The sequence below is a fragment of the Limanda limanda genome, chromosome 14, assembly GCF_963576545.1.
Source record: "Limanda limanda chromosome 14, fLimLim1.1, whole genome shotgun sequence".
NCBI classification, from domain to species: domain Eukaryota; kingdom Metazoa; phylum Chordata; class Actinopteri; order Pleuronectiformes; family Pleuronectidae; genus Limanda; species Limanda limanda.
In genome coordinates this window covers 20,570,411-20,585,948 of record NC_083649.1, presented here as the reverse complement: position 1 = coordinate 20,585,948, position 15,538 = coordinate 20,570,411, and the positions used below count along the sequence as shown (strand labels likewise).

At 41.4% G+C, this 15,538-nt stretch overlaps 1 protein-coding gene across 1 annotated transcript in view; it reads right to left on the bottom strand.

The window, feature by feature from the left end:
• Positions 1–15,538, bottom strand: part of specc1 (sperm antigen with calponin homology and coiled-coil domains 1) — a 58,445-nt gene that overhangs the window by 22,739 nt on the left and 20,168 nt on the right. The window contains exons 4-7 of the mRNA XM_061085781.1: positions 7,255–8,801; positions 4,912–5,119; positions 3,914–3,987; positions 2,345–2,520 (exon numbers count right to left, since the gene is read on the bottom strand). Coding sequence (XP_060941764.1) covers positions 2,345–2,520; positions 3,914–3,987; positions 4,912–5,119; positions 7,255–8,801 — 2,005 coding nt within the window. The remainder of the gene's footprint in view (positions 1–2,344; positions 2,521–3,913; positions 3,988–4,911; positions 5,120–7,254; positions 8,802–15,538) is intronic.

Here is a 15,538-nt window from a genome sequence, read left to right as displayed (position 1 = left end):
AATGGTCACATTTTGTTTGTTTTTTATATCACAAGTTTTAAAGTAAACAGAGCTCAAAGTTAAAGTATTTGACTGCTTAAAATATGCCACTTTGATGTAGATAAAATCACTTTCAATCCTCTTGCTTTGCTCTTGTCTTGACGTGTGTATTTTCTGATGGTATTAGTCTGCCTTCGGAATCTTAACTGTGTCATACTGGCTGAATAGTATTGTTTACTCTATTTTTCACATGGTACTTTTTGTAACAGGTCACACACTTCTCTCCCCTCAACTCTCTAAAAGGCACAAATCTACTTTGCAAAAGGAGAGTCTCTCAAACAAAGGGACTTTTATTCAGCACGAGTCAAGAAAATAACAAACAATAAGAGTACATTCATCGAGAAAGAATACCACAGAACACATTATTACTCAGAAGGTTCCAAAAATGTAAAGACGCGGAGTAATGGAAACCAGACTCTGTGTCATGAGAGTCTTGCTTGGGTACTGCATCTGATGACTCGCTTGTTCACCACTTTACATTTTGAATAACACAAAAAGCTTAAAAGTGCAACAATAACACTGTCTTCACTTGGTGCAGAGGTGGAGGGCACTTCTCTAGTGCCCCTCTACTGCCGTCTTGGTTTCAAAAGTGGCTCCGGTGCTTATTCTGAAAAACAAAAAAGGAGGAAGATGAACTTCTGTATACAATTACTCTATGAAGACTGTATTAAACATGTGCAGATGTACATGTGCAGCAAAACTTGTAATTTCTTCTGAATGTCGTTGTTATGAAATGCAGACCATTGGGCTGTTGGACAATTTTTTTAACTGCTCCATGCAGACCTTATTTGACTAATAAAGTCAAATATACAAATTTATCTGCAGCAGATGATGCATAGCATGAGTTAAATCCAGTCATGCCGTGCAGACCATCCTGCTATTTAACCACAAAAGGTAGAAGGGTTATTCATTCAAAGAACAGCAGGGGGCACCAAATACTTCTACTCGAATGGAAGGTTTAGAAGGACCAGGCAAAGCAAATCGAAAGAGGGTAAAGACAGACGGTCCCTGAGAGTACAGTCAGCCAGCGTATGGAAAGACAGACGGAGTCAGGCTGAAACAGCAACACCAAGCCAAGCACAGGTAGGAAGGTCAGGGAACAGCAGCAGCAGCAGCAGCAGCAGCGGCACACAGGGCAGGGAGAGGCAGGCTGGCTGAGAGAGGGCTGACAGGGCAGGGAACTCACCTGGAATTTACATAGGGAGGCGTGTCAGAGGGACATCTTTGACAGAGTCGTCACAGGGAGCTGCTGGAGGTGGGGAGCGGTTGTAGCGTAACAGCTAATCTTGGGAGAGTTTGCTGATTTAGCCATGGTCTAAAACCAGTAATATACTAAATCAATTATATTCACTATATTCATTGGTTTAAACCAAATATTACAATATTTGACATACTAAAACTGCTCTCATGAGATTTATGAGGTGATAATATACATATGAATGACGGAATAAGGAATAATTTAGAGATTATTTGTTTGCTTAAAGAATACTGTAGCTGGCCACACAGATAAACAGCAGCATAAATTTGCCACAGGTACAAATATATTGACCTGTTATGATAATGAAGGTGGAATTGCATGCTCAAACACTTACATACATTATATTTGCACACAAACCAATGCCACGCTAATAATAAATACATCAATCACAATACTGCATGGCCACAGTGCAACAACACTCCATGAACTCTTGAATAGCAATAGCATGACACATTGTTCTGGAACATTTTCACTAAAATAACTGAGCAGTATCGGTACGTTTGGCAGATCTGCCACCACGGCTGCCTTCTCATAAAATAATAATCTCTAATAAATAGACTGTGGTTTATAGTGAAGTATGAGGTTTGAATGTTACTGCAGAGCAATGGTCAGTGTGGAAGAGGGAGACAGAGAGGGCAGCAGCTTAAAGGAGTAGAATAAACAGAGGGAAATACCACAGGAGACTGCTCATTTACCAACAGAGTTTGCCAAATCCCACAAAGCTCAACTCTCAAACACCAAAGATTTAATCTTGTGAAATACCAAGATATGAAATGAATAATACGATCCTGCTTTAACGTCTTGTTGGAATTTTAGAAACCTCTTAAGCAAGAGATTCTTCAGAGTTAAGATTAAAATATATTACTTTTTAACGACATGTATGAAACATGGCTCTGAATGAGAATATGGCGAGACTCTGGCAGGTATCTCATTTCCACGTTGTGTTGAGAGAGAAAGGAACTGCAGCCCAACGCTAAACAAGGGGAGCAAAGGAGGGAAGGGTTTTTTGGGGGCCAGGGGACTGGTGTAGTATGGGGAGGATGGTACCTGACTCCTTGCACGGCTTCTAGGTCGGAAGAAAGCTTTGCGCCGCGATCCTGCTCCTCCTGCAGCTGCCTCCGGAGGGCACGCAGCTCCTGCTGAGCCTCCACCTTGATGTCATTGGCCACCACAACTGCGGTCTGGAGGTCCGCCTGAAACCGACGCCACTCCTCTTTTTCATCCTAAAAGACACAAATATATGGATGTATGCTGTAGTCAGATCCCTAAAAAGGATGCATACAATCAAATTCTTTAGTAAGTAAATGATCAGCTTACACGGAGAGTTTTTGTAATGTCAGCACTCAAATAGTGCTAAAATGAAGTCTAACAAATGTCAAATGTTATCTGATTTAGAGAATATAGTATGCAGACCATTACCAAAAATACAGAGGTATAGCATTTACACATTTAGTTCTGGAACAGTATATGGAGTTCTTGAATAATGATCTTATTTAGACTGTAACTGCTTTTAAATCGAGACCTGTGTGAAACAGCAGAAACTCCTAAGGCAAGGAGGAATCTCAAAAGAGAAAATTCTGAACCACAAAAGGAGAGGCAGAATAACAGTCTCGCTTTGGTTTGTGGGAGGCAAAAGATGCTGAAAAAGGAAGTAGATATCCCTTGGCACCGAGGTAAAATACGTAGGTCTATATGCAGTGAATAAATTAAAGGCTTGAACTGGAATAATGTTTTCTACTGGGTACCTCAACTTCTCCTCGAAGTTCAGGGCTTATATACAAGGAATTTACAAATATAATTTCATATTTTCAGCATTGAGTAAGAATCAACAAATCAATGGTCAGGTAAATAAATGAAGAAATAAAAGGAAGAGCCCAAGCTGTGGCCACAATGGTCTAAAGATGTAACAATTAAATTCAGGAAGATGATCTGGTGCACTTGATAAGGTGATATAAAACAATCACTAAACAGAAGTGATATTCAAAGAAGAAAACCTCGGGAAAAAAAATATATCTGTGCCTGCCAAAAAATACACACTGATCAGACTTCCTGCATGATCCACAGTGGTACTAGAACAAAACACAATGGAAAAATTCCTTCAAGGTCAGACATGTTGGCTAAAAAACAGGGAAAAACTGAACATCATCCTTACCTTAAAGTGACCGTGCACCTAAAATTTGTTGTTAATAATTATTTCTAATTCACCCATGAAAAGATGACGAATGGCTGTAAAAACCTTGTTTAGGCAGAAAAAAAACGACAAACTTGCATAATCCACTTTTCTACTGTACATTCTAAATACTAAAAGGTTTCACCCCAATGTGCTTCTCATACTGTAGTCTTTCCTCGAACCAAAGCCAGAAATGGCACATCTAATTACTTAGGCAGTTTTGCTTTTATTTCAGAAAGAAAGAAAGAAAGAAAGAAAGAAAGAAAGAAAGAAAGAAAGAAAGAAAGAAAGAAACCTAGAGAAGAGAAGGGAGATTAAAACTGAACAGTTTTAGTTTTTGGTTACAGCTGGCTTGTGTATTCAGCCTGTATTGTCTAAGTCCCTCACGACTGGATTAAAAATGAATAAATATTAGCACCACAAATGTTATAAAAAAGCTTTCTCACCTTCATCTGTCTGTTAAAGACTTTCAGTTGCCGCTCAACTTCAGCTTTCTGCTCTTCCATCTTTTTAACGAGATCTGCAATGAGGAAATGGAAGGTTTAGAGCCACTTCCCAACTTCAGTGCTGTAGTATCAGGTGGAATTTTAACAGAGATTTCACTGCAGCTTTCAGTGTCGGAGTGACACAGCAGCTCTAGATCTGTAGCACAAAGGCTCATATCAAAGTAAGAGTTACGTCTAGAAAGTATTGTGACACAGCTGTTATAAGGATAAGGATGCCCTATTCATACAGAATTTTTCTCTCCATTCAGTAAGCGCCCTGGTTGGAGGTGGAGGACATGTTTAATGCTTGCCGTAGCTCTCATCTACCATTGCCGGCAATAAGGTGGATGGGCCAAATTCGCAACGCAATCTTGGTTAAGCCTGCTATCAGGCAAAGTGGCCTCATTTTCAATAGTCACCATAAAGGAATCGAAATTCTCAGTAGGCTGTGTTGTTGTAACTGCAGTAAACTTAAACATTAAAGGTGCCTGGGCAAACAGCACACAGTTATACGTAACTGGGATACTTGTATGTATCATGTATACAAGGATATAAATAATCAGATTTCTCAATGTTCTATGTAAACACTCCTGAATATGATCAAAACCAAGATAAGCCTCATAACTGGGCTACTAGTAAACAGTCAGAACCTTCAGTTGTCAGTTTATGAAGATATTGATGGGGTACATCTAATTTAAAAATAATACATCTACAGTTTGTTACAGCAGCCCTGATAGAAGTGTTACCTTCATGACGGTTTTACATTTTTCGAACTGTTTTAAGAGGAAATTATTTAACTTTATCAACTATTTCTATTAATCTGTCGCCCCTCATTTATATAAATGAGAATAAAATAAATATTAGAAAATAACTGTCTGATTTATATGTGTACAGAAGATTTAAGGCTGCAGGTTGAGACTGAGCCATAGAGAACAGAAGAGCCAGTGAAATGAACATACTCTCCATGTCCAGGACGGCTTGGTTGGTGTGACAGTTGACGGCCCTCTGCTGCTCCACCTGGTCCTCCAGCTCAAAGATGGTCTCCTTCAGCTCCTTCACATGGTTGTCAGCCTGGTTCCCAGCCTCCTCCAGGGACGTCACCTGGCTGCTGAGCTCCTGCTCCCTCCTCTCAGCCCAATCCTGAACCTGCTGGCATTTGGCCTCTGCCTGTGTGGCGTTCAGATCAGAATTGTGTTAAAACAAAGAAGCAGGGTTTACTCACTGTCACATGCACTTAGATGTAGTGGTGCAGTGTTTCAGTTTGGTCTTGATGGTGCTTTTCTAAATCTCCACTTTTCTAACAATTAGATAAAGATGCTTTCATCAAACACAAGTGTCATGGAAGGCTGAAGAAAGAAAACACTTTTAATTGAGTGTAAAGCCTAGTGTGCACCACACGATTTTCAACATGACTTGCCAGCTGGCAACAAGCTTTGCAAAGACGGGATGAAGGTGGTGAAAGGTTATGTAGTGGTGAGGTGCCCCCTGATTTTTTTACACTGCACATGTCTGTAGTCAGAAACAAAAATCTGTATATCTTTACACATTGCATTGTTGGTACACCTAGCTACCAACTATGACTAAAGTCACATAGAAATAAGGCTAAATGTAATAACTTAAGTTCGGCTGTGACCACACAGTAAGGCGTTGTGTAAATAGGCTTCATGCAAGGACAGTAATTAAAGTTCACTGCTTTGCGTCACTGTGTTATTTGCTCCAACTATTAAGCTGAAGTCAATGTTGTGATTGCAGTCATCCTGAGAAATGACACTGTGCAGCAGATCTCTGTGAACAGAATATACTAGAACAAGTACATGATGTAGTTGTCCAGGACACGGTCCAACTGGCAGCATGTGGCTCTAATAGAATTATATGTTCGTGAGGGGAAGTTATGGAGGAGCCTCACCCTCACACCCATGTGGCAGAGGACAGGAGTGACTCACACACTGGTGCACCACCCTACTGCTGGCACACCACAGTCATACTCCAACAATGATGACATCACTAAGCTGGTGGTGACAACACTCCCTCAGCCTCTCAGTGTGTGTGGTGTTGAAGGGGAAAACCAAAGTGACTACTGAGAAACATATGAGAACCGTTAAGAGTGAAACTGAGTTCATGTGCAGTGGTGGTGAAGAGAAGCAACCATTGACATCTGTGAACCCTCTTTAATGGTCATATCCTAACTATTGTGTAAGATGTGTGTCCTCATATTCACATTCAATAGTTGGGCCCTATTATCATTATTTATTATTAGTATAATTATATTTACCGTAACTAGACATATAACTAACAGTATAGTTTATTTCAGTGCTATTCATATACATCACTGCATTGCAAGTAGAGCATCTCAACAGAAACCAACAAACAGTTTCTATGGGTGAACTGCCTGAATAGCTTTTTCACTGATTACAGTAAACATGGATGATAGATTGTACTGAAGGGGATTCCTGTAGGTTGTCAAACACAACACAAATAATGAGATCACTAAGATAACAAATATAAAATGAGAAGGTTTGATCACACACCAACAGAATGGAAGCAACCAAGTGGAAAATGTTGTAACTTATAACTGTACAGAGACATTCTCTTACCAGAGAACTGTCCAGTTTTAAATAAACTTCCCAGGTCCTTCCTTCCCACTGCTGTCCAATTCTTTAACACCATTTGTAATGTAAAATAAGTTTGCACTACTATTTATATCATAACTACTCACAATTTACTTGCATAGCTTTTAATAAAATTAAAAAAAATTGTCCTTTACACATTACGTTTCAATCTGTATAATCTATACAAATTATATAACATTATTCAATATGTTTGCCTCCTTTTGTGAAAACCAACTATAGTATACAGCTATTTAGAATACTACTGTATAAATATATGCATAGCACATATAATTTGTAATACTCATGTTCATATTGTATAATATACCTGCCTATATATTTGTATATATCTATATGTATATTTGTTCATATATATGTATACGTCTATTTCAATATATCATACATAGTGCACATATACAGTATGCATCCTCGAGAAATTATCCTGTGCTACTGTACATTATTTAAATACATAAAATATTTTTGTCTGTACTGAAAGTTACTATTTCATGTTTTCTTGTCCATTCATTCTGACTATCTGCTGCTGTAACAAGTTAATTTCCCTGGCATGGGATCAATTAAGCTTAACTTATCTTGTCTTAAATTATACTTGTTGAGAGCAACAAGTTCTATTAAATGATAAATACTAATGCTTTTTGTTGTATTTTGACTGATTTCCCATGTAAGCATCTTTCCTACCTTGGACATTGTGGTTCGCACATGCTCAGTCTCGGCCTGAGCCTGTAGCATCTCTTGGTTCAGCTCTGTCAGCTCCACCTCCAGCCTGTCTCTCTCACTGTGGGCTGTCTTCAGCAGGCTCTGCATCTCAGTGCTGTCGCTGGCACTTTGCATAGCCTTCAGCTCACCCACCTTCTGTCTCTCTATGTCCACCTGCGCTTTCAGCCTACTGTTTTCCAGTCTGAGACACTCTGCTCTAGCCTTCTGCTCCTCTGCAGCTTGTGCTGCCTGATCTCCAACTTCCAACTCCTGGGCCAGCTGAGCCTGCAGAATGTCCATCTCCTCCCTGAGGCAGCGTACCTGACCCTGGGACTCCTGGTGCTCCTCTTCCAGAGCCCGCAAGCTGCCGGTCAGCTGCTGCTGGATGTCCACCAGCTTCTCCCGTTCAAAGTGTGAGCCCTCAACCAGCTCGCGATACCTGTGTTCCAACTCGGCCAGCCGCGGCCCTTGGCTACCCAGCTCTTCCTCCCTCTGGGCCTGAGTTTGGGATTGCTCTTGAAGTTGGATAGCCAGTGCCTCATTCTTCTGGGCCAGCATCTCCAGACGTTCTCTCTGCTGTTGAAGTGAGGTCTGCAGGAGGCGCTTCTCTTCAGCCAGGCGTTCGTTTTCAGCCGTCAACTCCTGCACCACCTGCTGCTGGTCAGCCAGCTCCTGCAAAGTGGCCTGCAGCTCCTCTGCTGTACTGTGGTGGCTCTCCTCCATCTTGTGAATCTGTTCTGTTAGGCTCCGTACCGACACACTGGTTGCTGCCCCCGGTGCAACGACTTCACAACTGACACTACTGCTCACTGATTCTGAGCATGACGGGATCTTCTCAAACTCCGAGGAGTCAGGTGAAGGTGAATCCTTGGTGATATCGGAGCTGGAAGAGACAGAGGTTTTGAATGGGCTGGCAGTAGAAGGGGGGCTGTCTAGTTGTGAAGCCGAGGAGTTGGAGTCTGACGGCAGGCCATTTACTAAAGACTGGGAGGGGGTTTTTGCACTAGAGAGCGGAGAAGCTTCCAAGGAAAGCAGCTTTCCCTTCAGTACTTGGTTCTCCTCTCTGAGGGCTGCCAGCTCTCTCTGAAACTTCCCATTCTTCTCCCTCAGCTCCCCGACCAGAACTAGGGCCTCCGTGACCTCTTCCTGCTCTGTATCTGCAGCGGGATCTTGGCTCAAGACAGAGTTGTGTGAGGGCGAAGAGGAAGCAGCGGAGGCTTTACCTTTGCAGCGCTGCAACTCCAATCTTAGATTGCTGATCTCGAAGTCTTTAGCTTTGGCCTCCGCCAGCAGCTCTTTCACCTGGCACTCCAGAAGACCCTTTTCTTGGCCCTCTGCATCTCCGCGGGCCTTGGTTGAGCTACGAGTCTGCTTTGCCAAGGTGGAGAGGCTTGAAGTGCTGGCACTGGAAACCATTCTCTTCGTAGATGAGCTCCTCAGCTGGTCCTTCAGGGAGATGCGGTCCCTTGTTATGGAAGAAGGGATTTCTCTGGGTGCTGGGATACCAGACTTCTTGGTTCCTTGAACACCTTAACAAAACAAAAGTACATATTGAGACAGTGTTGTCGCACTTAAATGATCAAATCGAAATGTATTCAGAAGTTATTCCATTCACAAAAGTTAGGACCTTAGCCTTTGTCAAATGTGTTTGACCTGTAAAGAGAAATATAGGCATGTTTGTTGATAATAGCATCCCCACCACTGCTGTAAGATTGATTTCAGCATGATTTTCAGACATTGGAAGTTGACATCTGTCTTTCTTTGGATTTAGAGGGATATATAGCAATTGTCGGAAAGCTTCTATTTCCCCTAACATAATGAGGTGACAGCCTGTCTCTCCTATAACCGTCTCTGTTCCATGTGTGTGAGGAGAGGCCAAGATGCACCCATGGTGAAACAGAAAGTAGAGAAGATGAGAGCAGTACTACAGCAAAGGCTCTCTACCTGAGATGAAACTAAACGAGTGCTATTAAAAGTGTGTAAGATTTATGTGAAAAGGATCCAATGGCAGAAATTGAATATAAAATAATCCTAGTGATGTTTTCACTATTGTCTAACCATCTAAATTCTAGGAATTGTTAGTTTCTTTTCCCTAGCATAGGCCCTTGAAATGTAAATACTCTATATTAATATGTCAGGAGCGGGTCCTCTCTACGGAGGCCGCCATGTTTTTTACAGTAGCCCAAACTGGACAAACTAAACACCTTTTGAATTTTTATGACAACTGAAGGCTGCCACAGGTTCTCTCTCATGTTTGGAAGGAGAGCGTGAGGTGAGGGGTATTCAGCAACAACATGCAACTCCACCACTAGAGTTCACTAGATTCTACACACTGAAGCTTTAAATAGGTCAATAATTAAGTTGTTTTTATTACATTTTATTCATATTACAAATATAATTACAAATCTTACAATAACCATGCAAACATACATGTAGAGAATATTTATAAACTTATATTATTAAATACCCCTCACCTCAACCTACCCTTTACTATCAGTGAATTTTGACTATAGCAAGTTTCAGTGGTTGAACTTTTCTCAATAGAATCACCAATTAGCAGGCCTTAAACAGAAAGAAGGTTAATAGAATCAGCATAGTGACATGCTGGAACCGTGAACCATAGACAGTGTGTCACATTCATATACTTATTCAGCAGTTTCATTTTGCTGGTCACTGTAGCCTATTCACATATTCTCTGTTTGGACAACAGAGCATCTGCCTGGCACTGTCTGTCTGTTGCGGTCTGTGGTCATTCATTGTCGCAGCAGAGCTTAACTGTGGCATTTCAAAAGGCATCAGCGTGGGCTGCCAGCGAGCCTTTTCCAGACCCCTCTCAAATATTGAGAGTATTTACCGATAACTGACTCGAGCTGGGTACTGCCTGACAAGGTTTTGTTTTTGTTTTCAGATCATCAACAAACAGCGATGCCGACACAAGGGGGCTGCTTGTTTCAAAGGATGACAAAGGTCCCTGTGCATGTAGCGCGTTCATGCATAAAGCAACTTGAGCAGTGCATGGACAAAGACAGCACTGTGTCTCTCACGTGCACACATCATAATCAAACCCACAGAGCAGGGGGCTAGACAGACAGCCCATGTGAGGAGATAGACAGCACATCACTCTGGCACTCTGACACACACACACACACACAAACGCACACGCACACATTGGAATGGGAATCCTATACCCCTGTGGGACCTTTAAGTAGTCTGCCATTGATAGGCACTTTGCTCACACTATCCCCTTATTGAATAAACTGGCGACTGTGTGAGACGCTGCCAACACTGGCACAATATCTCGGCAACAAAGCTGTTTAACATTCCTGGAGTGTGCAGCTGTGGCCTAAGAAGTGAGTTGCTTTAGGTATTGACATAAAGACCATCACTGGGTAACTTCACTTTAATCAGTTGATTTTATAATGATAAGCTACACACCAAGGGCTCAGATTCAAAAGAAAAAAGCAAAGATGTTCAGCTCTATTCACTCTGAATGTCTCTGTGATAAGACTTTCAGTTAAAAGCTGCTCCTTAAATAGAACTCCATCTTGCTTGGATTTAAGATATGTTGTCGTTTAAATACACATTAAAAAAATAAGCATTTCGTTCCAATGCGATGGATTTACTGGACAGGCCTGCACTTCACAAAGATGCATAGGGCCATAACTGCACTTCACAGAGGACGAATCCATGACTGACAGATTGAGAACAGCGTGCACTAGTTAACTCTGTCCTGTCACATGGAAGATTTTAACACCAAGACAGCAATGTGTGTTGTGAATGATTATTTCACACTGCAGGTCCAGAAATAGAAAGAAACATACCAGGTCCTGTCTAATCTATGGCCATTTGTCATATTTTTGCTAAAGGTGGGTACAAAGAGAGGGACAATGAGTCCCTGTTAGACAGAGAGACAGAGAGAGAAGTGTCCGATGTGATTAGACGCCTGGGACTGTGGGACAGCCTCTTCATTCGCTGTTCCATCATATTCTGTTTTCCCTTTGGTCTTAGTCAATAAAACCCAGATGGAGCACATGAACTCACTCATCTTTAGATCGCCCACCTCTTTAACCATGACATCACAACAGCTGTTTAATGTGTGCACAGGAATGACACCAGTCTGGATGCCAGGAGCCAACACATGCACGACAGCAAGATGCTAAAGAGTCACTGGAATAGTGTGTCCGATTGTTAGGGAAGCTCTGAATTGGACATCAAGGCCTGAGACTGTTTCCAAAAATATAATTATCATTGCGTAGAGTATGCATTACCATATTTTAATCCAGCCAAACAAATACCAACATGTATTTTGCAGTACAAACACAGGTGCAGAGCAGGTTATATGTATGGGTGTTTTTTTCATCACAGTTGTTTTAATCCCTTGTGTATTAGGTGACAAACTCCCAGAAATGATGATTATAAAAATGCCATTCCTACAACTGACCAAACGTTAGAGGACCCCCTTTAAAAAAAAATGATAATGAAAAGCAGGGATTGCAATTAAATTAAATCTGTATATTTCTCCTTCTTCCACGGGGAACAAAAGCTACATTTCTTAGAATAATTTATCTTTTGTAAATGTGCAAGTGCACATCTTTTCTTTTGCAAATCAAAGCAAAAATATAAAACACCCCTGTGGATAAGAGTCAGTTCAGTCTTAATTTAGTGCCGTCTTCGACGTAGGCCAGCTCAGCTCCAGCGCCATTTGTAGGAACCAGCTCTGAGAAGCACTAAATCTGTGAAAAGGAGAAGAATGGGCAGTTAAATGGCTCACAGAGGAGCTTTTCTCCTCCAGCAGGGAATAAATACTCATGCACTGTGAGAAGACTGGCTATTATTGATAGCAAAGTGCAAATACTGTGAAACATCATTCCCAATAAAACAGAATGTAATTTTTTTATTCAGTGTCTAAAAAAAGGGATTTACACGCTAGCTTTTCATAAACTAAATAAATGTCAACCATATATTGATTGAAGCAAATAATGATAAACCATCTGAAAGGATAAGTGCTATAGATAATGGATAAATGGATTTAGTCAGTAGACACACAGACAGTACTGCCAAGTTAAATAAACATAAATAAGAAGTATATGAAATGGTTGTGTGGTTTACAACTAATTATCTAATTGTATTGCTCATACTGACTTCCAGTAATCCAAAGACATTGAGTTATTTTGTGGGAAGTCAGCGCTGTGATCACAGTAATGCACAATGCCGGCTTCTTTCTTTCTAATGAAGATAAGCTTTCAAATCCACAGCATGAGCTACGTGTCTGGAAACAGTCCAGCACCAGCCCGTTAACTGGAGCCAGCCAGTGCACAGAGTCGTCAATTTACAGAGCAGGAAGGTTACGGCTGAGGAGTCACACTGAATTACTGACTGCAGGTGGTCAAGTGTCAGAGCGCTGGCAGCTGAAATGACGCACTGGCCTCATCACCTCAAAACAAGCGCTGGATGGGAATCTCTGGCTGTCACTTTTCTGTCAACCCTTCTGGGTTCCAGGAAATGTTGTGTGCAGTTCGTTTTCAGTCAGGTGGAAGTGGAGACGAGGGACAGAAATCCCAGTCTGCGTCGCTGGCCTTCCTGTTGTCCGAATGACAGGGTATGGAATAGGTCAACAGGCGCCCGTCTGCCAGTTGCTGGGACTCACAGGCATTCCTTTCCTCTTAGTGAAGTGGAAGATAGTCAGAGCCGAGGCTCCATGACTGCCACAGTGGCTGAGCAGAGATTAGCTGCATGCTTCTGTAAACTGTATCACAACAGTCCAATGTGCCACTGCAAACCGTTAGAGCATCACTTGTTACCTTGTTACTTGGCCAAGGACGTTTTCACCAGTGTTTATTTGTTGGTGTTTTTATTTGTTTACTCAAAAAGCACTGAACTGATTTGAATTGATTTAAGGCACCGCAAGAGATCTTTCTCTCTGGCATCAGCTGAATCGTGCTACATATAAGACACAGTGTGCTTGATTCAGTGAACAATCACAAATTATGTTTTTTTTTTTTATATTGAGTTGATAATCACTATGTCAATGACTGCCTGTCATTTAGTCTGGTCTGGTGAGTGACTCAGCCAGACAAAGATGTTCCACCTGTTCAACCTGAAAAGCTCTTTGGTTGCTTGGTTGTATAGGTTTAGGATCTCTCTCCGGATGAATGATGAAATGTCATCCAATGGGTTGGATGTATTTGAATTGATCTGAGAACAGAATGCTTCTGTATGACATTCACCTCGATGCTTCTTTCAGCAATTAAACCATTTCATGTGCCATAGATCACAAAGCCACAACAGTATCAGCACCATGCTCATGAGCTGGTCTTTTTTATCCACACTTTCGTCTTTCCAAAATTATGGTAGAAGTTGATTTGTTTCTTTTTGTTCCATAACTCAAACAGTTTTGTTTGTGTGCAAGGTTCTGGTCATGATCTCTCCTCTTTATTGTTGACAAAGAAACATGGCCGCCTACATCCTGGAGATTGTTCTTGACTTGCTATACATCATAAAGGGATTTTCTTCAAAATCATTTTCACTAACACAGTTATCTCTTCTCATATTGACATCAAAACCCTTCCAATTTGGAGGCTAGTTAAATGGCAGTATCACACACAGTTTGTTCTATATTGATGTAAGGCGAAGTAATATTTATTCTCTTGAGATTACTCAATAACCAAGGAAATAATGAAGCATTAAAAGGGGAATTGAACATTGTGGTTTTAACACGTTGAACACTTCAAGTATTTCTAACCTCCTCTGTAAACCGCAGTGCAGCCAAACAGCCGTGTGCAGTGTTAGTCTGAAGTCACTGCGGTGACTGTGTGTCAGCAGGCAGCACGTTAATCAAACATGCCAACAGCTGACTGGGCAAACCTTCCATCCTGCCTTGAAAAAAAAAGTACAGTTTGCAAGACTCGATTGTGTCTTTCAGCTGAGCTGCTTGCCTCTGACTGAAACGCAAACAGCTCTGTGCTTCCTCTGCAGCACAGCATGAGAGCTGGCGAGCCACAAAGTGCCACTTGGCCTGGGTTCTTGTGCTCCTTTAATCATTCTAATTGAATCATTCAACTGGCCTGCATGCCTAGACTTTTAACACAGTTTCCGTATGCTGATACCTTCTGCTTCAAAATGCCTATGGATCCAATAGCCTAGAGATATATCCAATAGCATGGCCCATGAGCCGGCCCACTGAGAGAGACAATGTCTCAATGCTTCAGATGGAAAACAGTTCAATTCAGCCCTCGATGAAGAAATAATGATAAGTCTTTTTAAATGACAGCATGTTTATGGCAGCAGTGTATGTGATGGGTAACAGGTTGGAATAAGTACTGCTGAACTAATTTCTATCTGAGCCTTAAACCTTTATAATAAACAATGTATTATAACAAATGTTTCCTCTTGGGGAATCCAGGAAAGTAGATGCAGGATTTAATTTCCTGGATTTACCACAACAAGGATATACAAACTAATTCTGTAGAAAGATCAAGATGCAATGTATCAACCACCATTTAAGGTGCTATTGTTCTTCCAGTGATGCACCGTCTAAGACTTAACCAACAGTCAACAAATTCAGCATAAAGCGGAAAACGTTCTGCAGTGCATTCGACTACAATGAACAACATCTCATTCATTCCTGACACTCATGACCTGAGTCCAGAGTGTTTCAGTTTGACAGCAGGACTGATTGATTTCATGTTCAGATTTTGAAATGCTCTTAATTAAGTCTCTGCGCAGACACTTTGATAGCCCCACTTGTGCTTAGATTTGCTCTACTTGTGATCAAACTGCTTGCTTGCACTCAGATATTTTGTTGCTTGGACAGCTTTCCTGCGCTCAAGCTTCAACTCTTCTCTTCGCACTCATGCTGTTTTTGTGTATGTGAAACATCTGCTCTTGGATTTCTCCTTTGCTCTAGGAATTTTTCTTTTTTTGTGCAACAAGTCTATCACATTCCCCAACCCACAGAAGGCCAGGTGTAGTAATGATGAATTAACTTGTCCTGCCCACCTGCCTTGAAACCAATAATGTGAAATCAATAAATCCTGCTCTTAAACTGATAGAGCAGGTTCTTGAATAAACATAGGAAAAAAAAACTAAAAAACAGGGCAGGGCTCAACAATCTCAAAGTGAGGATCAACCACTGCCGCACGCACCTGACAGATACGGCAACCTCATGAGTACAACTTTGCTTTGCTGTCTTTTGAACACACACTCACAGGCGTGAGTGGCTTTACATGTCAGATTCAGCTCCAGTAACGTAGGGTGTCAGTTTCAT